At 37.8% G+C, this 24,915-nt stretch overlaps 1 protein-coding gene across 2 annotated transcripts in view; it reads right to left on the reverse strand.

Moving 5' to 3' along the window:
- Nucleotides 1-24,915, reverse strand: part of PREX2 (phosphatidylinositol-3,4,5-trisphosphate dependent Rac exchange factor 2) — a 172,964-nt gene that overhangs the window by 7,139 nt on the left and 140,910 nt on the right. For both annotated transcript variants that reach the window (XM_063392853.1, XM_063392862.1), the window contains 3 exons: nt 23,347-23,537; nt 11,710-11,812; nt 1,107-1,174 (listed from right to left, as the gene is read on the reverse strand). In XM_063392853.1, the coding sequence (XP_063248923.1) occupies nt 1,107-1,174; nt 11,710-11,812; nt 23,347-23,537 (362 nt within the window). The remainder of the gene's footprint in view (nt 1-1,106; nt 1,175-11,709; nt 11,813-23,346; nt 23,538-24,915) is intronic.

Raw genomic sequence — 24,915 nt, forward strand, 5'->3', positions numbered from 1 at the left:
CCCACAGATGCAATGTTAAAAAATCTTATTGCTAAGTTTCAATTTTTGAGAACTTAGATTTTTCCTTTATCACAAAAGCTCGGAATCTATATAAACATTCTATCATGTTGGGATGGGAAAAGTTTGGGTTGCAACAATTCTTTGGCTGTCTCCAGAATTATGTCATGAAGGAGTTCATTTAAGGCCTAAACCGTACTGTTCAAACTATGAAAAGTCTTCTCCCAGTAATACTTTAATTGCTTTTAATGTAACAAAATGCTACTTTATTACCATGGATTCCCATAAGGCAAGACAGCTGATCAGAGCTTTGGTCCTGGACTGCCTCTAACCTAATCACATTCACATGGTCATCTCTATCAGGTTTTACTAATTCCCAGTTTCCTTAGTGAAATTTAAATACCACAGTGGATCTGTAATGAATTTCACATGTCTATCTAGCTAGTTCAATGTGTTCTCATTAGTCAACAAAAATATTATGTTTAAATTGGTAAAACCCAGTTTAAAGTAGTTCTGAATTACTAAAACCATTTTAAGATCAAATTAAGAACACAGTTGTTTGGTTATTTTTATTTATAAGTATTGTGCTTTTAAAGAAACATTCCAAGTCCCTGCAATCTATCACAACATTAAAAAGCTGGATAAATATAGAACAGCCCATTTTTTATTGTAAAGTATGTTTCAGAAAGAGACAAAGAAAGACTACACCATCCCCAAATGCAACTAGAACAGATTTTGCTGAGATAGTGTGGTAGAGTATGTAATGAAATATGGGTTATGCATCTAGTTAAGAGTATTTACCCAAACCCACTAAATAGTACAGCTGATGAAGGACTTACTCCAGTGTTCTCATAATAACATGAACCAGATTTCATTTTTCAAAGATGGGCATGTTTTGAAGTGCTATACAGCCTGGATTTCTGCAACTAGTCATTTGAAGTAAAATTGTATGGCTAAGAGTGCAACTGATTTTATGTACATTAACAGCCACATCTTACCAACTGGAGCATAATCTAGTCAATGTTTACTGTTACTTTTGAGCAGCTAGGACTGAATTTGTCTGCACAAAGCAGACAAAACCATGGTCCAGGACACAAAGAATCACTTACCTTGGCACAGACTGTGGCGTTCGATCCCTCACTCCTAAATTCTTGGCTGTGTTTTGTACTCTCGCACCCTGTGGAAGAAGAACAACAATTTTACTTCATTTGTCCCACAACAAATTAGGAAATTTTCTGAGCTTTGTAGATGAACTTAACTATTGATTATAATTAATTAACAGATGTGTTTCATCTCCCAAAACAACTATTATCTTCTAAGGTGAGGAACAAGTTAAAGCAATAAAGAAACAAAAAATCTTGCCACTTGTCACCAAATGGATCTTGGTAATATAAAAGCAAATCATTAAAAAAATTAACGTTTAAGGTTTAAAACAATCCAAACACATCTCGTTTCAATTTGTTTGATTTTTGTCATCATTCTGTGAAGAAATCATAGGTAAAGTTCTTTTCTGACATGTCACTTGTTTCCTGTGAACTTTTGAACTGACAAATATTACAGATTATTATCTATGAAAATGGCCTAAACTCAGGCACTAAGTAAGGATTAGAAAAATGCAGGTCCCGATCTTCCATTATAATCAGAGAATCTCAAAAAAACCCCAAACAACAACAACAAAAAACAAACCAACCAACCAAACAAAAAAAACCAAACAAAAAAACCCCACAACCAAAATATTGGCAGGAACCTCCTGACACTGGTTAGTCTAACATCCCTCCTTAAAGCAGGGAGAGAAGAATACTTGGTCTCTCTCTACCTCAATTGATCCTTTCAAAAATGATAATGAAAGTACTTTTGTCTCACTGACTCATCTAGCAAGGAGGAAATGGATAAAACATGCACAATATTCACATACCATGAACTACTGTGTGAAAACACCCTCTTCTGCAAACACACCAGCTTACATATATCATAGAACTTAGTAAAATTTCTTTTTGATTTATGAGGTCTAGCTCTTAAAGTTTGGTTTTATTAATGTAAAGTAGTCATAGTAAAGAAATATCTGTTAGGCTTACTATGTTTTCTATCATTTTAAAGGAGATGGAAACTACTTATTCTGTCAAGAATAAATATACTGACTCTCCATTTATTTCTCCTGGACTATGTAAGTTCAGGACAAAATAACAGAGATTAAAAATGTATAACCTCAGAATTCTTACAGCATAGTCTTAGATTGATTGGAAGCATCAAAGAAAATTTATATTTCTAACAGAGCTGCAGTGCCAGATGATGTAAAATAGGTATAATAATTGGATCCAGACATAGAGTAAGACTAGCCCTTTCATTTGACTGAAATCGGGTACAAAGGTAATTGACAAGATATTAATTCACTGTCATGGGCTGAAACAGTATATGAAAAAGGCTGGCTGTTTACACACAGATAGGATCTCAGATTGTATGTAAAATAACATGTTCCACAGAAACATACTGCATCCTTAAATTTCTTTAAGGGAAAAAAAAAAGAAAAAAAAAGAAAAAAAAAAGTGATAAAGATAGAAAAAAATAACTAGAGTACATATAAAACTTAAGGCAGAATATAAAATTATTTTACTATAGCTGCATCTATCTCAGTAAGATTGTCTCCAACAATTGCAAAAGCACATAACTACAGACCATGACAAACATATGTCTTTCCCCAGAAACCCTTCCAGAATTCAGTCATTAGTCATTCAGTCCTTCCTTTCTTCATCAACAAGTATGTATTTAATCAGCTTAGTGATTGTCTTCTTTACCATCTCATCTTGTACTCAGTAATAAATACACATCACTAACCTTGTGAAAGATCCACATCGTTGGTACAACCTTAGCTTGCTACATCAAGAATTGCAATTTAGGTTTAGGTTGCTAGAATTTTAGAGATCATCAAGTTTCAACCTCCCACCTCGGGCAAGGTCACCTAAACCAGAATGCTCAATGCCCCATTCATCCTGCCACCAAATATTTCCAGGGATGAGCCATCTGTGGCTTCTCTGGGCAACATGTTCCAGTCCCTCACCACCCTCACAGTAAAGATGTTTTTCTAAACCTAATGTCTAAAATTTGTTCTAAAATAAAGAATCAAAGCCCACTCTCACTTTGAAGCGATTATCTCTTGCCCTATCACTACATGCCCTTGTAAAAAGTCCCTCTCCAGCTTTCCACTCTTTTAGTTTGGCTTAAATCTGACAGTTTAATTTGATGCCTTTAGTTCTGCACTGGTGAGGACAATGGTCAGTCCCTACCTATGACACATGTTCTTTAGAAGTCTGTTATCCCCCTTCAGGAAGCTGAACAGTCCTGCATTATTCTGTCTTTCTGTCTGTTCTGTCTATAAGCCTTTCCCAACCATTGGTAAGTTTTTTTCTGATCTTCTCTGAATCTTTTCCATTATGCTATATCCTTATGGAAGGGATAAGAACATCAGATAGTTCCAAATGCAGGGTCATGACAGCATGTTTTCTACTTTGTCATCTATCCCTGCCTAAACCATTATAACTTCTGCTTTACTGATAACTGCTGCAAATTGAGCTGATGTTTTCTCCTCATATCCTGAGGTCTTGAACATGAAATGGAATGGCAAGCTCACAGTCAATTATCTTGAATGTGAACTTAGGGTTTGTTTTTTCCCCAGTGTTCTTCACTTAAGAGTAATCTACACTGATTTTCATCTACTGTTTTATTGCTCAATCACAAAGTCCAGCAAGATGATATATAATTTTTCAGTTACTTCTCATCTTTAATACAAGAATTGAAAAGAGTTCAGTGGAGAATAGGAAGAATGATTAGTTAAGAAAAGACAACTGAAAAATGACAGATCAGATAAACTCATTTCTTCTATCTACACAAGTGATGGGTATCAGGGAAATGACAATCAAATTTGGGACAGATTTTTTAGCAGGAGCTGTAGCAATAGGAAAAGGGGTAATGGTTTTAAACTAAACAAAACTAGATTCAGAATAGATATAAGGAAGAAATATTTTATGATGAGGATGGTAACACAGGAACAGATTGGCCAGAGTATGCTAGATGCCCCAATTCTGGAAACAGTCAAAATGCTAAAAGTCTACTGCTAAATAGGGAAGAAAATCTGGTGGCTAAGTTTATGGCATACTGGACAGAAAACAGGAATTGGAGGGCAAAAAATAGAAGAAAAAAGGCACGTAAATGAGGCATGAAGTAAAGCATCCTAACAAAACACTTAAGAAAACTCTGGAACAGACCACATGGGAAGCACTGCGCAGGAGTTCCCACTACTGCAGGTGTAATAACAGATACAACAGATGTCTGTCAGGAATGACATAGGGATAAATGTTGGTGACAGTTAGATGTGTTGAGTCCAGATCTTTAGCACCTCCAGTGGCCTTTTCTCAGTGCCATTTTCTAAAATTTTATAATAATAAAGAAACCTCACCATGACAGACTCCTGAGACTGGCACATGATTAACAGCACTGAGAGCCAGAATATACATATATTTGCAAAAACTATCTAAATAAATCACATGCTGATCCTGGACGTCAGTGCTGTGACTACCTCTGAGAGCAAAACCACCCTATTTTTACTTGCATCACTCACTAGACAAACTAATTTTAGTATCTTGCTCGCATAATATATCAAATGCATTGATTTAAAAAGGAGTCTAGCTTTATATGATCATGTAATTTATTGTTTAGTTGGGGCACAAATTAGACCTTACTTAAAACAACCAAATTCTTATTTCTTTTGAGGAAAACCCCCAAGAATTACTAATAACTTGCTACATGACATCTTTTTGTCACCACTGAGAATAATTAAACCATTTCTATTTCAATATGCTGCTAATTTATTCTTCTCTCTTCTATTCTTAATTGACACTGTCTCACATGGCCATAAGGGAGAGCTATGCTATGTGACTCTAGACTGCTACCCTCTGCATACCAGTGCTGCCAGAGCACTGGTGAAAGATGATGGCAGTTCTGAGACACCATCAATCTGGACCCTTCTATATGAACTAGTATTCTCATTGCCATGTTTAAAAATTATAGGTTTATTTTCAAGCTACACACTAATTTAAGGATAGCAAGAACCAGTCACATAGAGAAAACAGATTCTCTTTCAAAAAGCTCTAAATCTGTAGAGTTCACATGAGAATTATTCACAGAATTGCTAGGTTGGAAGACCTTCAAGATCATCGAGTCCAGCCCATGCCCTAACACCTCAACTAAACCATGGCATTGAGTGCAACATCCAATCTATTTTACACACCTTCAGAGATGCTGAATCCACCACCTCCCTGGGCAGACCACTCCAGTACTTTATCACTCTTTCTGTAAAAACTTTTTCTTAATATCCAACCTATATTTCCCTTGGCACAGCTTGAGACTGTGTCCTCTCCTTCTGTCAGCTGCTGCCTGAAGAAAGAAACCAACCCCAACCTGACTACAGACACCTTTCGGGGAGTTGTAGAGTGATAAGGTCACCTCTGAGTCTCCTTTTCTCCAGGCTAAACAACCCCATCTCCCTCAGTTGTTCCTCACAGGGTTTGTGTTCCCAGCCCCTCTCCAGCCTCCTTGCCCTCCTCTGGATGTGCTCAAGCGTCTCAATGTCCTTCCTGAACTGAGGGGCCAGAACTGGACACAGCACTCGAGGTGTGGCCTCACCAGTGCTGAGTGCAGGGGAAGAATGCCCTCCCTGCTCCTGCTGTCCACACCATTCCTGACACAGGCCAGGATGCCCTTGGCCTTCTTGGCCACCAGGGCACACTGCTGGCTCATGTTCAGCTGCTGTCACCAGAACCCCCAGGGCCCTTTGGAGCACTGTGCAGCCACACCATCCCCAGCCTGTAACACTGCAGGGGTTATTGTGGCCAAAATGCAGGACTCAGAACTTGGACTTATGAAACCTCATCTTATTGGACTCTGCCCTTCCATCCAACCATTCCAGGTCTCTCTGCAGAGCCCTCCTACCTTCCAACAGATCAACACATGCTCCCAGCTTAGTGTCAGCTGCAAATTTACTCATGAAAGACTCAATACCCTCATCCATGTCATCAATAAAAATATTGAACTGAACTGGCCCCAGCACAGACCCCTGAGGGACACCACTGGTGCCTGGCCCCAGCTGGATGCAGCACTGTTCACCAGCACTCTCTGGGCCCGGCCATGCAGCCAGTTCCTGACCCTGCAAAGAGCAAAGAGAGCTCCTGTCCAAGCCATGGGCTGCCAGCTTTTCCAGGAGTGTGCTGTGGGAGACAGTGTCCAAGGCCTTGCTGAAGGCCAGGTACACAACATCCACAGCCTTTCCTGCATCCACCAGGCAGGTGACCTGGTCATAAAAGGAGACCAGGTTGGTCAAACAGGACCTGCCTCTCCTAAACCCGTGCTGGCTGTGTCTGATACCCTGGCCATCCTGTAAGTGCTGCATGATGGCAATCAATATAAACTGCTCCTTTATAACCTTACCGGGTACTGAGGTCAGGATAACTGGCCTGTAATTACCAGGATCCTCCTTCTCACCCTCCTTGTGAATGGGAATCACACTGGCCAGCTTCCAGTCATCCAGAACCTCACCAGTGAGCCAGGACTGTTGGTAAATGATCGAGAGTGGCTCCACAAGCTCATCTGGGATGGATCCCATCTGGGCCTATAGATTTATAAAGATCCAAGTGGCTCAGCAGTTCTCTGACTGCCTCCTCGTGGATAACAGGGGGACCATTCTATTCCCTGACACCATCCACCAACCCAGGAGGACAGTTGTCCTGAGGACAAGCTGTCTTCCCACTGAAGACTGATGAAAGAAGGCATTAAGCACTTCCACCTTCTCCTCATTTGCAGTTACTGAGTTCTCTCCCACATCCAGTAGAGAACAAAGGCTGGTCTTACCCTTCCTTTTACTGTTAATACATTGGTAAAAACATTTTTTATTATCCTTTATGAAAGTTGACAAATTAAGTTCAAATTGAGATTTGTCCTCCCTAATTTTTTTCCTACATGCCCTAGTAACCCCCTTAAACACTTACTGTGAGGTCTGACCCTCCTCCCAAAGATGACACATCCTCTTTTTATTCCTAAGTTCCTTTGAAACCTTGTTGCCCATCGAGGCTGGATGTTTCCCTCATCGACTCATCTTTTGGCATACAGGGACAGTCTGTTCCTGTGCCCTCAAGATCTATTTTGAAGCACATCCACCTTTCCTGGACTCCTTTGTTTTTGAGGGCTGCTTCCCAAGGAACTCTCAGAATAAATCTCCTAAATATGCCAAAGTCTGCCCTCCGGAAGTCCAATGTAAGAGTCTTATTGCTGTTCCTCCTGGTTTCACCAAATATCGAGAACTCAATAATTTCACTATGATTGTGCCCCCAAGCAGCCTCCAACCACCACATCTCCCACCAGCCCATCTCTATTTGCAAACAATAGGTTTAACATAGTCCCACTCCTGGGGACTCAAAATATAGTGCTGTTATTATACTTTAAAAAGGCATGAAAACATGATTAGTCACTTAAAAGACAACATAAATTCTCTTCTGGCCTTTTCTGTTTGTCAGCCTTTCAGCTACCTTTTTTCCACAGAGCTCCCTGGAGCTCCCTTCTGCAGCTCCTTTCCTAGGCCTTTGTCCTCTCCACTGTGCTGCATCCTGAAGTCACACTGCTGTCAGGATGCTTTACATAGTATTGTGTGTGTGCAGATGTTTACATGAGTATATAGATAAGTAAAAAATTACCAAAAGGTAGTTGGGATGGTTTGACAACTTTTTCTCTATTTTATAAATAAATCAAAATCACTTAACTAAAGCCACCCCACACACCCAAGTTCATACCTGCTCTCACAATTCGGTCTCTTTTCTTTAGTTCTCACAGACCAGGTGCTTGTTATCTTATAATAACTGACAAGACAATTACCTTGAACATTGTTCCAACAGTACAGCTGGAGCTATTATTAGTCTTGTTGAACATGATCTTGGCCTGATTCAATTAAAAAATAAAACCATTCCTGAGGTTATCCATTCAATCTGGTGTCTCTGGTTATTCAGTATTGGTGCACCAAGTTGGAAAATACATCAGCTTCGAATAGAGATAATTTCCTCTTGTGGAAAGCTGATACTGATAGGAGTTAATGCTCATGAGTAACAGATGGAACATGGTCCTTTGACTTGTACCTGTGTGTGGCTAATATTTTATTCTACAAAAGTTTTAGTGTGTAAATGGGATAATAAATTTGTTTGTTTTATGTGGAAAAGGCACACATATTGCCCTTAACTAAGTGTTCTTGCATTAAGCCCCAAGAAGCCTTTTTATTCCTTTTTCTTTGAAGTTTTATGGCCTGCATGATGATCCTCACAGTTAAATCCTACAGATAATTTAAACATTAAATCCAAAAAGGTTTCTAGAAAATAACATAGTGCATTGTTGAAATTACTCCAAAACATTTAGAATTTAATGGAGGGTTATATTTCTACTGCAGAACTCCAAGACCGATTGAAAATTACAGCAAATGATTATTACCCTATTAAATGCCATAGTGGTTTCTTGCAAGAGAAAGAATGTGTGAAAAAAGTCTAGATATACTAGCACATTTTTTTTCCAGTATCTGTGTGTGGGATTGAGATATTGGTATCTCTAACAGCTATTGATCACCTGCTGTTTTACTTCAAAGAATGTAGCCTCACCAAAAGGCCTTTTTTGCATCTGTATTTGAGCAAGTACAGCTACAGATGCCCAAAACCATGTCAGTTTCTTTCATTTTCATTAAACTGCAGAAGATACAAAAATGAATCAGCATTTTTTAAATGGCCTAGATCTGTATTGTGAAAATGTACAATTTGACAGAACACATCCTACAAGTAAATTTATGCAAACCCCTACAACCATATCTTTTGATTGCAAAATACGCAGGTCTGCCTTTTGTCTAGAACTGCAGGAGCAGACATATCAACCTGTACATGCAAGTTTATCCATATAAAGCAGCAACCTTCTTTTCAAGTCAAGTTAAAGCTGTAATTCCTGAGCAGACGTACATGACCTGATTCAAGAGCCTCGAGGGTGCTTATTCATCACAGAAACTTAATTTATGCACCAAAATAAGTGAAAGCCTAATACAAAAAAGAATGAGACTAAATAATCTGATGTACCTGTGCTCAGCAGCAACACTTACATACAACTGGTGGGAATCTATGGTTTGAAACTACCCACAAAATTGCTTTAACAGACTAAAGACCACACCTAGCATACACATATTTTTCTCTACAGCAAGTTAGAAGTAAAATACAGCTTTTTAATCATTTCTACAACTGCAATTGTTGCACAAAATACATAGCAAAATTAATGAACATAATAAATTAGGTTGCATCTAGAACCCAGAAATTATGAACCATGTCTTATCTGTGATTAATTGTTACAATATTTAATTATGGGTTTTTTCACTTCTAGATTGAGTGCACGCTGTATTTTGCTTATGATTTTGTTGGAAGCTACCACAGGCTGGGATATATGGTCCACATGCATGCAGAATGATTAAGTTCCCCCTCAACCTCTCTTTCATCAACTGAACAGATTAATCTCTTTATCTTCAGTTTATAAACTTTGTCTAACAACCTCTAGACCATTCATGTTCCTCCTCTGAATTTCTTCCAAGATACATAATTTTGAATGTATTTTCTGATAAGAAGATATTCTAGAATATGTTGTGCTAATACAGTAGAGTGCATTCCCCATTTTCAGCTGATATTACTTTTTAATCCAGTATTTTTGGCATACCTCAACACCAAGAGTTCATGTTGAGGTGGTTATCTATCCACAACAGCCTCTAAATCCTAATATCCTATTATGGCCAAAGAGTGAAAAACACTTTTGTAAAAAAGACATTGTCCTCAGGAAACTTGCCAGGAAAGTTAAAAAGAATAGTATTTATTTCTCTCCTTCCCTTCTACACTTCCCCTTAATTCAGTGCATGAGTTGCTTTTTACTGACAACAGTTAATAATCTCAAGTTGTTTTTATCAATCATATATTAATCAATCATATTTTATCAATCATATATTAAAAGAAAGGTTGTGTTACTCAACAGACTACTCTAATGTAAGGTAATACCAAGGCAGTTACTATACAAAAATCATTTAGTAAAATCATAAAAGAAAGAAAGCAACTGGTTAAAAAATGGCCTGTGTCTGTATTAAAAAATAAATAAAACACCAAGAAAAGGGAAGAAAATGAAAAAAAAACCAAAAAACCCTGAACACAAACAACATAATACCCAAACTAAGCTCAAGTAGACACTACACAACATTAGGATGGAGGTTAAAAAATGCTCGGTCGAGTCATTCCTGTTGGATTTTAATGTTTCTGAATAACAGGACAGGACTGCCAGGAGATATTCCATGAGCTTTATTGCCACATCAGTCTCAGTACAGGGTGAGACAAGAGAGATGGCAACAGCTCACTTCTTGCCAACAGCAGCCAGAATTCTCTGTGTTACAAGGCCTTTTAAAAGTTTTCTAACCAAAAGCAAATTGTCAAGAGCTTACAGGCCTCTGCCTAAACCAATCATTAAAACTACACATATACCTTATATCTAACTTGGTGCTTGTTTCATAGTTCTTATTAATCCAGAACTTTTATACTCCAAATGTTTCAAGGCCCAAAAGTCAACTTTGTTTCAAACCTCTATCTGTGTAAGCTTATTGCAAGTCTGTGAAAGTCCTCTGCTTTTTCAGTTCCCACAATATTCCCGCAATTCCCCCTTCTCGGTACAAGTGAAAAGAAAATAAACCTTTTTTGATATCTCTGTCAATTATTAACTACATTGCATTGCATAGATCTACTATAATATCTTTTCTCATCTAATGAAACAGCGCTATAATTTTTCTACACAAAATTACATTGCCATTACTACTAATGACTATGTGTGTTGTTTGGAAGCACACAGGTGTCTTGGGTTCAATGCAAGATGTATTCTATTCCCATCTGTTGAAACTGGCTGGGGAGGTGTTGTTTTTGGTTTTTTTTTTCTTTATCTCTTCTATGACCCATTCCTCATGGCTCTGGGGGGTAGGGGGTGGGTGCCTTCTGCTAATGGACCAGCTGTTAAAACCAGGTGGGACACTGTTCTTTATCTCTTCTACAACCCATCATCCCTCCAGAGGGATATCTGGTGTTAATGAGCCATTAAGGCTCACTGCATGGCTGAAAACATTACATCATCCCATTAAGAGATGCTCTAACCAGAGGGAGGAGCCAACCATTCCTACCTGGATAAAAACCTGAGATTCAGAACACCAGGACAGCCTATTTTATACTGGATTCCCAGAGGAAGACTGGACCTATTTCATCATCACTGGACCCTTCTACAGGATCATCTCCAACAGAACAACATCTGTCATGCCAGAAGGACTTAACTGGACTGCTACCAACACCCTAACCAACAGGATGTCAGGTTGTGTTCTGACTGTCAGTGTTTTTTTCCTTTTTGCTTGTTTGCTTTTTTGTACTAGGACTATTAAAAATACTTTGTATTATTTATGTATTATAAATTTACTGCTATTCCTATTCCCATATCTTTGCCTGAAAGCCCCTTAACTCAGAATTATAATAATTCAGAGGGAGAGGGTTTACATTCTCCATTCCAAGGGAAGCTCCAGCTTTTCCCTGGCAGACGCCTGTCTTTCCAAACCGAGAGCAGGTCTCCCCACGGCGAGCACCTTACCTGCTTGCGCATGACGTCCGTCGCTTGCATGATGTAGCGAGGGGGCAGCCCGTGGCTCCGGGCCAGCGTGATCGCCTGCTCCAGGGTGACACTCAGAGTGCAGCTGCAACGGGGGAAAGAGGTCAGATACCTGCTATCTCCTTAAAATAACTGCTTTTAAAGAAGTCATCTTAAAAAAAATTATTTAAAAAAATGCATACTAAACGTGCCCCCTATGTATCCCTCACCCATGCAGGAATCAGCCTGAACAGTCTAATGTTTCTAAGATTTTGGATATAACGAGTGTTCCTGCTGACTTACAATCAAATGCATTTGTTTTGTTTTGTTCTCAAGGAAAAAACCAAACAAACAACCCTAACTCCCCCCAAAAATAAAAAAAACAACACTCAAAACCCCACACTAAAAGTTATGGCTTGGCAAGTGCACAACTTGGAGAGTAACAACCTGAAAAAAATTATTTTTGCAATTGTGTAAATCCCTTTTCAGGTGGTTTCTGCATATTATATCTCACCCTCCCCTCTTAAAGCAGACCAGGGCTTTGTAGCAGGGTCCCAATCTCTTGCAATTAATTTAGCTTGGTTATTTTCCTGGCACATCAGTGAAGTGCAAAATTAAGAGACATTTATCCTTTCCAAGAAAGAAAATAAATGAAAACTGCATTCCTTCAAATGAGCTGTCCTGTGCTGCTTTGCCAATCTTTTTCAGATAAACACTTGAGGACAAAAACTGATTGTGATACCTCATCTAACAGAAAGGCTGTCACTGTTGTATCAGAGCAACCAGGAAAGTTTCAGGACAGACAATCTGCTGGCACACCAGGCAAGAAGCAGTAGGGAAAGTCATTTTAGACATGCCATCTGATTTTCATTGTCATCATGAGGACGAGAAAAAATGGTTGATTTCTTATGCAACCAAGACCAAAGACACCAAAACCTCATGGATAAAGACAAAACACCTGAGTAGAAACAGGTGCTTTTAAGAAAGAACATGCTTGAGGGCTGCTATCACCCAAGAGCACCATTCTGCACCAGTAAGTTGCTCAATGATTTTTCTCTTCACAATCAAAGTACTGCAATAATCAAATCTCTTGAACCAGAAAGACGGGTTGTACAGAAAATGATTCTACCTCAGCAGAACCTGATAAAAGCTGTAATTTTCAAGTTCAAATAATAAAACTCAGGCATATTATTAATACATAATTTTGAGCACCCTTTTGGCAAAATCCTGACCAAAGTGTTCTGCATAGTTTATACTATGCACACAGAACAGACAATATGTTTCAATCAAACACTTATCTTGCTGAGCAGAAGATCTGTAGGAGGAAAAATGTGTCTGTGCTTATTTTCTTACTGAAAAAACCCTGAAACCCTGACACATTTTAAAAACTGCTTAAGTTAATTTCTGAACTGCAAAAAATTTCACAGAAGTGAGCTTAGAAGATACTAAATTTGATCTGTAGCTTTATTAATGGCCTTTCATAAAAAATTTATAAGCTAAGTGATTTTCCTTGGTAATGAGATAATTTTCATTCCCCAGTTTCTTGTATACACTGACCTCCGAATTAACTTGAGGCAAAAGTGTATTGATCTTTTCTGTTATGTGTTTGATTAAGGTGTAAGATAGCTAAATGTTAGATCAGAAATTCTAAACACTGTTTTTATCTTGTCTTTGAAAAGTGAAATATTGCACAAAATACATGCTCATAGTATTTGCCAGCACCAAAATTTAAACATCTAACCTTCAAGACCAGATTGCAAAGGAAGCTTTGTTCTACTGACAATGAAAAAAACAAAAGTATCTGAAATGTAGTTTGACAGGTATAATCTAAACCAAACAAAAAAGGCAAAAAGTTTCTCAGCAGGTATAATATGTATTAATGGGCTGAAAGTACAGCTCTCAAGCAAGCAGTTCCTGAGACAAGTTTCCCAGAAATCCCATCTTCCTGGAACCCTTGAAGAGTGAAAGAACCGAAAAATTATATTCTGCATTCATGAATTAAAACTAGCAAAAGAACCTTCTAAATGAAGGTCATCCTGAAGAATTAAGTGCAATTTTGTGATTGCAAAAGACTGCCAAGCTGCTCCCTATCCAAAACCTGATGAAATGGCTGATGATCCTGAAATGGACAGAAATGGACATTACGAGGCCTCTACATTTGGACAATGCCAACTGTGATTCAAAAATAAGGCTGCCAAGAGTGTAGATAAAGACATAACCAGAGTCAGGAAAGCAGAGACAGAGAAAAACAGCATAATGAAGATTTCTTTAGGAGGCTGCTACGGAGGTAGGCAACAACTACAGTACAATTCTGTATTGTAATATCAAAAACATATGCTAAAATTGAAGATCTCTCTTCACGGCAAGCAAGAACAGCAATTCTAAGAATAATATTTTTAACATTTCCTATGAAATTAGTAGCAAAGACATTCATGATGACAGCAGTGATGATGTTAATTATTATCACACCTCTTCAATAGAACATTTTATGTTTGAGGTTAAATCCTAGAGTAATGCTGGTTAGATACACCCATTTTCTCATTTAAAAACCCTTCTTATTCAGATATTAAAAGTTGTTAAAATAGCATCAGAGAACATGATTGCATTTGAATATACTGTTTCATTAGAGATGCAATTCAATATCACCAGATTTTGTGTTCCTCCTATGGCACATAAAAGAGCTGATGAATGGCAGAGGTAAATATAAACTACAGATTATGGCTTTTGTCCTGTGATTATGAAATAAGGTTACTACTTTCTAAATAAAAAAACCAACAACATCAAATAGTGTCATTTTAGTTGAATACCAGATCAGTGAGATGGCATCTTCTAATAAAACTGATCATATTAATCTTCCATGAGACTAGGCTGAAGTGACTCATTTATCTATGTACTGGTGCTTTCTCCCAGCTCTTCAAATAATTTTTTTTATTAGTACATATCCCTTTTCACAAGTCAAACTGCCCTAGACACCAGCTGTGAAAGAAAAAATGCACACACAAAACATCAGAGGGTAACATGGAAAAGTCATAACTGGAAGTACCTCAGCAATAGGGGCTGCCAAGCATGAAGAGATTAAGCAAATGCAAATTTAAATCAAAGTAACTTCTAAAATTTTATTAAACCATATGAAATCTGGTTATTCTCCATCTTATAAGATTCTTCTGGTGGCCTGAACGAAGTTCAATATCAAGGATTGTCAGCAAATATGTGCAGTAAGTAGTAAACCACTTTTCTCCCACATTTTGAGAGCTGATAAACAGATGGTAATAAAGTTTACAAAGCAATCTGGAAGCAGTTCTGACCTCTGAAAGTATCTGGTCATTTGTATGCAGTCAGCCCAGATAAATCAAACAAGGAAAATATTTGGGGAAAAACCCTCATAACATTCTGTTATGGGAAGCATAAAGCCCAAATCCACAGATTTTTACAGTGTAAACAAATCAAAATCTGTTCTGACTCCCTCTCTTTTCCTCTCACCCCTTTTTTTATGCAAGAAAAACAAAAGACCCAAATTCATAATCTCAGAATTTATGTCAGTTAGAAGGACAAATTCCCTGCCTTGACAGATTACAACAGCAAGGCAGAGACATTTGGAATTCCCAGGACAACAGGGCTGAGAATTCCTCATTTCATCCATTTGGTTTCCAAGAAACAGAAGGGGCTGCAGCTGCTCCCAGCTCCTGCCTGCTATCGCCAGTCTCCCATCAGTCATGACAATATTGATGTGAAGATTAAATACAAACTTTCAAACAACTTCTGGATCAAACCATTCTGAACATGCCTGAAAAAGTAAGATTAAATTATTTTCTATCACCAATAGTCCACTTGTTTCTGACTGGATGTGATTTTCACTAAAGGGCTGCAAACTGGCTGGACAGATGAATATCTATCCTGAAAAACTGAGTTGTAAAATATGAATACAGACTGAAATTTTCTGAGAAATTGATTATTTCATAACTGCTTGTCTAACATCTAACTTGAAAGGAAAAATAATTTGAGTTTGTGTTCACTGCCATGCAGCAAAGTGTATCTCTAGGTTACCAGAGTGAAAGGGATCTAAATCATCTAATTCATTCTCAGGTTTCAATTAGGCTTTCAGCTATTCTACATCCAAAAATGCACCAAAACATCCCCTAGAAAAAGCCCTGAGTAGAAAAGATGTGGTGAAACAAATTGGTTTAACAGTTACCACAGTCAGAGATGTCAAAATGAATTATGTTCTATGTGAATAGAAAAAAAATATGAAAAAGGTGCATTTATGCTTAGTCTAATTAAAATCCAAAGCTTCTACTCAACATGTAATTTAATGCTATTATTATTATTTTAATTGCTTTTCTTCCAGTACATCATAAGCTAATCATTCCTACCTTTGACCACTTTTTAGACCAACTACACTACAAGTATTCTTTTTTTTTTCTGGTGTCATTTAAATTATTGTGTATAGAAGGACTATTATTTAAGTCAGTGCACGCAGCAATTAAAAACTTAGTGTTAAAGTAAATCACTTTGGGGTAAAGATTTTTGGGGCATTTTTTCTATAATTAATAGTGATGGCTGGGTAATATGCATTGATTCTGACGAACAACCTGAAGAAAATAGGCATAATAAAACTAAAAAGGAAGACAAATGTTGCTCAGGACTATAAAAAATAGGTGTACAAAATATAGGCAGGTCTAATTCAAGATTCTCCCACATGCTCTAAGATGTTCTCCTTGTGGGAATATGTCTCTATTCAAGTAAAACAGAAGCTTGCATCCTCTGTGCCTGTATACTGAAACTTTGCTGAACTGCATGGCTTTTCAACAGAGGTAAATGTGGCCAGCCATTAAGTATTAGAGAGAAAATAAGCATGAAGTTCATACACTAAACTACAATACTGTATTTCACAATCACAGTAAACTCTGTGGACCTAGTTTTAGTCCCTTTATGAATCTTTGTGAAGCTGAAATGTTGCCAGTGTGGAAAGGCCACTACTTTAAAATCAGTGTTGGATGGAACCCATCCACCAAAGGCCAGTCCAACATGTAGAAAGCCATTATTATGCACATGAAATGTATTTATTCCATTCTGAATCAAAAACAACTATTCAAAAAGTAACTGTGGAACATACACCATCACCACACAGAATGGGCGTGTGCAGCCCATGTTAAAGGATGTTCTGCCTTTTATCCAATAACCATCAGAATGCAGGGGTTGCATTCACAAAAGGCACCACTGTGGTTACACAGGTGTGCAAACCTCAGAGTAGAGGCATCCCAGGTCCCTTCTGCACCTAGGCATGCATCTACCATCCTACGACAGGATAATCAAACCCAGATCTACCAGACCTTTTCAGACACAAACTACCAACACTTTTCTGACTTACTGAAGTAGATGGCATGAACTTATCAAGCCAGAGAATCAGTACTGGGAGGTAAGTATGCATTAGTCATATATCAGACCTAGCCTTGGTAATTAATTCTTTTCTAGGTTACAAACATATTTTTATCAGGGGTATTTGGTTCAATATTAGTAATATTTAATGATGAGGTGTGAAACACAAAGGACATAACGTTGATTTTTTTCCTGTAGATTGAAAGATTATTGTCATTCAATCTATTTCCAGAAATATATGTAACTATTCTACCTCTTTAAAACAGAGAGATTTTCAAAGAAAAATTAGGAAGAGAAAAAAAGGCACTTCTTTTCACTGCACATCATCTGTCAGTGTTGAAAAACTGCAGGGAGCATCTTTTCACAATCATTTTTCCTGTAAGATCTTCACCTCTTGTCAGCTGGAAATGTTGCAAGGAAGCAATTTCACTCTTAAATATTCTTTGCTTGATGAGAGAACAGCATTTCCAAAAATTTGAAGTATTCCATGCCTTTTATTTACTCATTTTCCATCATACTTGCATAAATAAACACAATCTAAAAGCATCTGAAACCCCAGCTTTGGCCATTATCTCTAATTCTGTGCAGAAAGTCTTTCCATAAAAGGCTTCTTCCTCTGTAAGCAGCCAAGTAAATCTGGTAAAAAAAATTTGCTATTTATTTCTTGTCTTGTAATAATTCAAGTTATTCACTTACATCTCTTTATGCCAAAAATAAAAGCAGATCTGGTTAAGTTTTTAATTGTAGATATTCCCAGGGGTCTTATTTAATTTTTATTGTAAAGCAGAAGATTTTACATGAAAAACACCAGTTCCAAAGACCTGGACTGCAGATAAGGCAATCGTGCAGGAACTGAAGCATGAAAGGACGATTCTATGGAATAGAACAGTAATAGCACTGTGTGTTAACCCTGCTACTAAACATCCACAATGTTAAAAGAAGACCAAACAGAAAAAAAGCACACCTTGAAATCCATACTAGTAACAACTTAGATCCATCTCTTCTGTCTCATTACATTTACTGCACTTCTCTGCATCTTCAGATTGCATTTGAAACAAAATAGTGTTTCAGAATTTAAAACATACAAGAGAACATCCACCCAGTACATGTATTAAATATACTAGAGGTGACAAAGCAAAAATGTACCAGACTGCCTATGAAAGAGAAATATAGAGCAAAATAAAAAATTACAACTAGGAACTTATAGGAACAGTACAGCATTCTTTGTGCTAAATGTGTTGCTTGTTTTATTTTAAGACAAATTCTCACATATTTCAAACTTATTTAGCTGGTTTTTGGTAGTAACCAGCACAGAATGTAATACTCTATTATTCTACATTATTTTACACAAAGAGAAGTTTGTTTATGCCTCAGTAGGTATGGTATCATAAAAATACACTAATTGTAGACAGACATAATAGAACTACCATTTAAAAAATAGAAGAGAATCTTGACTAAATGGGAAGGTAGCAGGACTAAGAACTCAGTTAAGACCAGATGGCTGGAGAAGGGCATGGATTAGTTTTTCAGTCTGTGCTAACCTGTCTCCTGAAAGTATTCTCATTGATCCCTGAGAGCTTTCTTACTGGGAGTTGATAACCTAAATACAGCTGCAAAACTTCAAGAATTTTCTTTGTAGCATGCACTTGTTGAGCTCAGAACGAAATTCTTACAGGATCATTTCTGAATCTAAAAGGATGAATTCTTATAATAGAATGTCAAAAATACAAATTCAGAGTACCTATTTTTCACCTTGTTTCATTCAATTCACAGAAAGGCAGCTGGCAGTGATGAACAGCTTATGGTGCTACTCTGCTTTGCAATGTGGAAGATGAAGCAGGTTTAGCTGGATTGCAGGACCACTGCCAGCTACAGGAGACAGCATAATCAACACTTGGCAAAACCTGCCTCATCCTTCAGCCAAGTGTCTGCCAGCCAGAACCCCACGGCTTGAAGGATGGTAACACTAAGGAGAGAATTTCTGCAGGGGAAATTAAAATTCAGAAAAGAAAATAAGACACTGATTTTTCTGGGTTTCATCAAGGTTATAGAAGATTTTTCCCTTGATCCTCCAGGAAATGCAAAAATTTAAATAAAATTGGGATTTGTTTCATTTGGATGCTTTAAATGATTCCTTTGAGCCTGTAAGGCCTATGGTCCCTGAACAGACTTCTGCAGCTGCTGCACCTAATTTCATTTTGGCACGGAGAGAGGCTAGGACATGTCTGTGCAGCGCAGTCTTGCTCTTCTCCCTCTAGCAGGAGCTAGAATCATGATTCAATAAAATTTAGAAGTGCCTTTCATCACCTGCATTTGTACAGACTGATTGCAACTTCAAACAGAATGAACACAAGCAAAGAGAGCAGAACATTGTTTACAGAGTGACAGCTGGCTGGCAGGCAGAAATACAATTATTACTGATAAAAAAGGTAAAATAAAACTGCAAACTATTGATTTCTTGAACTAATTTAGAGCTCTGTTCCTCTTGTTGATCAACAAGGCATGTTCGCTTATGATAATCCAAGGGGAGGTTTGTAGCACTCACACATCACTTAGGACAGTGAAGGTTAAAGGGACTTATTTCCCCCCATCCTTGGTTTTCTGGTGCTCAAAAAATATTTGAAAAGAACTGCTGTCTGAAAGAGATATAGGATTGCAGGCTGTAATATAAATTGGTAAACATATTGTCATAATAAAAATCAAAGAAAAGCAATCACCAGCTATTCAAAATCCCCAGCATTATCTTGGATATAGGGATGAAAGTATGAACTCTGTCAAGCTGTTTTAGCCTAGTGCAGCGTAAAAAGCAATTTAATATGGATCACAGACAAGTCAGAAACCAAGACACTGCTGATCCAGAGATCAGCAATCACTGTCAAAGCAGACAAAGCTGCTGTTTCATAGTTCTTGGCCTCTTCTGCTTTGGACTGTCACCCAGAACCTCCCTCACAAGCTATCTGGGACTTGCTTCTGGTTAGTAGGAGCAGTGGCAGAACCTCCCCCTAGCCCCTTGTCAATCCATAACACCTAAATTGAGAGAATACAGAAAGGGGTTTCCAGTCAATTCAGTAAGAGATTAATAAATTGAGGGAGGGAAGGTGTATATATATATATATATATATTTAATTCTATTAAATGCATTTAAACTTTGACTGATTAATGTCTTGCTCAGCTCCCACTACCCATGAACAAAAGAAAGATGCTGATGAGTAAAGCACCCTGTATCTTCCAGAGGCTCTCAGACATTCACTCCCTTAAAGACCAATCATAGAAACTGAGTTAAAATGAGGGCTTTTAAAAAGAAAGTTTAAAAAAGGAGCCTTGCTCCAAGTTGAGCATCATTTTAAAGCTGGCAAGACCAACAAATGAGTGGATTTTCAAAATTTAATCTGCAAGAAAAATTCACATCTTTTCCCCATCTGTTAATCTAGTAGCATCTCTAGATAATACCAGTTTTCAACTCATTTAATATCCACGGCCTAGTGTTAGAAAACAGTAATGAGTCATTGATCTGGGCCAACAAAATGTGAAATTCTGCAACTGATCACAATCATGGACTTCACAGTATTTAATTTCTAAGAAAACAGAAAGCCAGATACAAGGCTGGATAAAACCACAGATAAATGTCCCCTCTAGCTGAGAATCAGTAGCTTGAACTCTAAAGAACTAGCTGACAAGTTAAGGAGCACTATTTTGCAGCATTATCTGCCTTGATTAAATACTACTCCAACAAACAGAAGAATTTAGCCTTCAAGACTGCAGGCAAAATCCTCTATGTCTATGGGACTTGATCACATCCAGCATTTTACTCTTTCCTCTTTCGCTGCAAGACTGTTTTACTCTGAGAGCAACCAGGGGAGTAGGTCCACAAAAACACTGCAGAATTTAGCACTAGAAATGCTGGGCACAAAATTCACTGAGCAAACGTACTAGCTGGAAACAAAGCAAGCTTTCTATCTGGGCAAAGGCAATTTCAGAATGTCAAAAACCAAAGACCACTTAGTACTGGACTGTAGAGATGTGGCCTAGGGAGACCAGAAAGAGAAAACAGTACATGAAGTTACTTTATATGACTCCAAATGCTAAGGAAACCTTCTTCATACATCCAGTTTGCATGTGCAAAAGTAATTTCAGGAAATTGATATTAAAAAACTTTCTTAGCTTTAACCACTTAAAGGGACTTATTTCCCGTAGAAGAGAGAATTAATCCCTTCTTGTCTCTAAATACATGAGTTTTCCTCTAAATTCCAGGTACAAACCCCTAAGTACTTAGACAAATTCTCAACTAGCCCATTTGTTTTTCCTCGAGGGCCTATCTTGAAATATCTCTGATAATGCCAAGAGTTGATGTTTCTTTCTCTGAACAGATGGTAGCCACAAAGGCAGTATTAACGCACAAATGAAGTAGCAGTATCTTGTACCAAAACTCAAATGGACTCACTGTAAAGCAGAACTAATCATGCTTTAGAGAAAAGCATCTTGCACCTTTACTTTATGTAAATAGATGATGATGAATCCTTTAACATCTAGACAGAAGCCCACACATAATACTTTTAAATCCCAATCTCATGCTCATAAGATAGTCTTTAAAACCAATATGTTGGTTTTCTAATTTTTTGTGGTTTTTAAACATATATAGACATTTTAGGAATTTCTACCTCTGAATTAGCCCTAGTTTGAGCAGAAATTTGATGACTAATAATTTTAATCTTAGAACAGCTTATGTTCGGATTTAAGCAAACCGCATTTTATTCAGTCACCAAATTACTCTGAATAATTTGTGACCCACACACTACAGGGTAATAGTTTATTTGGGCAGTTCTGACTTTAGCCTCAAACTATCAAAATTTTTGGCACAAGTGTATTGACAAATTCATGGAATGGAGATCAAACCCAGAGGCAGTCTTTTTCAGCTTAAAAAACCCCGTTAGAATTACGCCCAAAGTCTTTTTCTGATCACATAAGACATGAAACTGAAAGCAAGAAAAAGAGGAAAGCTGTATAGCCTCATGGTCTTCTGAAACAAAAGTGTCATGACAGCCCATGCTCTACAGTATTTGCATCTTCATCTGATATAGTGACTAGTGTTACATAACAAAGCTTTTTCCTGTTATTTGCTAACATTAAGTACAGTATACAGTATGCTATGTACACTTGTATCATTGACAGAGAGTAATACGAATACTCTGTTGCCAACTCTCAAATGGCAAATACTGTCTTTATACAACTTACTCTTTTTGGCTGTATATGGAGCTTTTGCTTTTTTTCATGCATGACAATCTGCATTGCAGCTTATGTTGCAACTGCTTTTTTTCTTCCCCCCTCATCAAAACTCTTTGGAAGAAAGGATATTACTTAAAGCAATGGTCATACTAACACAAGGCATTGGTAACCAAGATTGTTAAAATAAGGACTTGCATAGATCACAAAGTAAGCAGCATTTTTAACACACTGCTACCCTTGATCTACAGTTTGGAATTCTTATGAAAAAACTATATTTTTAGTATCAGATTATTTGTTAAGGTAACTTTTTTTGTTGGGAGTTTTCCCTCTCTCTAATTTTGGTCTTTGCATTTTTAGTACACTGTCCCAAAAAATTGCAATCTGCCCAGCTGGAGCATAAATATATTGCTGCCTGTGACAAATATGATTAAGTACTAGAGAGCTCTGTGATGACGGCATTGTCATATATATATATATATATTTGTCTATTAAAATCTCTTAGGGTTGATGACAAAGTCCAGTTGATTATAGGTCAGTCTATTTTTTGGTATTGTATTAAACACATCAACTGTCCTTCAGGCTGAACCTCTCGTTATCATGAGGTGTACCTGCAAAAATGCATATATCCTACATTTCATATTCTTTCCCTAAATCAGGCTCTACTATTATTTTCTGTACCATACAAAGTAAATACAAATTTCAGCATTTCTTGCCTGTATTAAGAGTTCAGGATCATACATATTATTCATTTAGGTAACATTCCTCTTTCTATCTTAACAATTAAGATTTCTGCATTTTACCGGCTTGATTGAGGAACAATTTCATTACAACTGCACAAACCCAAAAAACTGTACTGTTCATTTCTGTCAATCACTGCAAACTCAATGCTAGAATTTCACCACAAATCCTTCCAGTGCACTCATTATTTCATGTAAAATATTTAGTGTAAGCCCCATCTCTAAAAGAGCAGCAGTCTCCAACCTGCAATGACGGAGCGACTGACTGCAATGAAAGGAGAAAAAAGAAATAAATTTGCCCTACCGGTGAACCCCGCTGTTGCACATGATGATGTGACAAGCTCCAAGCCTGCTGCAGAGCTCGGACGCCACCGAGAGCAGCCCGACGCCGGAGGCGCTGCACGCGGTGTACGCGCAGGCGGCCGTGCGCTTGGAGCGGATAAAGGAGCCCACCAGCCGGTACAGCTCATCCACGCAGTTGAGGGGCCTCATCAGCTGCAAGAGAGAGGGAGACAGAGATTTGAATGCTTGCTCCTGAGAGCACATGAAATACTCCAACAGAGCAGGTCGTCAGAGATGCAGGTAAAAAAACAGGTCTGGCTGGGAAGCCAAATTCCATGACATAAATACAAAGCACAGAGTCTTTTGTTACGTGACATATGACAACTTTCTAAAGCTTTTCGGTTCTTCCCATCACTGACTGTTTCATTACAAGTTCTGCCTATGGAAGTGTTTTTCACTTCAATAGACTCAATTGACCCATGGTCTGTGAAAGGAAGGGAAGCCATAAAGAGGCAACTTACAACATATACAAGAAGATACCAAGATTTGTTACTTGATGCACTGAGAAAATCAGCTTACATTTATGACAACACTGTCCTTTATTTATCAAATGTCTAGTTCCTAATCCTGACTAACAACATCAAAAATAAAAATTAACGGATGTGACAAAAACATACTACAAAGCAAGAACAGTTAACTTTGTAGCAAGACTTAAAATAATCCCACCATTACTGTACTAAGAATGAATGAAGTAAAGAGGGCAGCTTTCAAGCGCAATGCTTCTGTCAGAAGAGGAGCCTTCAAAAGTCACCTAGCAATGAAAACTAGTATCTCATTGTGCTTTGTGTAAACGAGATGTTGACAATACAGATTTTCAGACCACTAATTCCAAATTCCAGCTTCTCTTTATTCCAGAAACACTTAAAGATTCCAACAAACCCCCATGTTACTCAAAGAATTAATCTTTCGAAAGACAGATTAATTCCCTAAAGACAGTTTTAATCAGTTAGAGGAAGGGCAACCTCACTTGGTCCTATGATAGTTACTTCACTGAAAAGCATAAATGTCAAGAAAATCATCTATAACAAATAGCATATTTAAACTGGGTACAAACAGATTTAACTTGTTTTAGGTCCAACTGGTTTAACTGGCATCTGTCTAAATTGATTTTAGCTGGTGTCATCTACTTGTGCAGAGCTATGACAACCGAGTGAAAGGTGCAGCCAAAAATGGATCATGCAATCACTCTTGGCTTGCTCCAGCTGCAAAATAAATGCATGAGCTTAACCTAGCGTCCCTTGGTCGGATGTGGATTATGAGATCCCCTTTTCTCTTGCCCTTGAACTTTTTGCTGACGTAGCTAGGGAACATGTTTAAGGGTAACAAGCACTTCTCTCACAGCTAAAGATCCCATCCTGCACCTGTGACTGCTAAGCAAGCTGCTGATTCCCCAGGGAAGGAGTGGCAAATGTCCCTCTTCCCTCATGCGCAGTCCTGCACAGATGCAAAAAACAGGAATTACCAGTCTGTTAACTCTGGCACTGGATGATACTGACATAAATTCCACTGTGTCATAGGGCTCAGCTGATGA

The sequence above is a fragment of the Prinia subflava genome, chromosome 1 (assembly GCF_021018805.1).
Source record: "Prinia subflava isolate CZ2003 ecotype Zambia chromosome 1, Cam_Psub_1.2, whole genome shotgun sequence".
Lineage (NCBI taxonomy): Eukaryota > Metazoa > Chordata > Aves > Passeriformes > Cisticolidae > Prinia > Prinia subflava.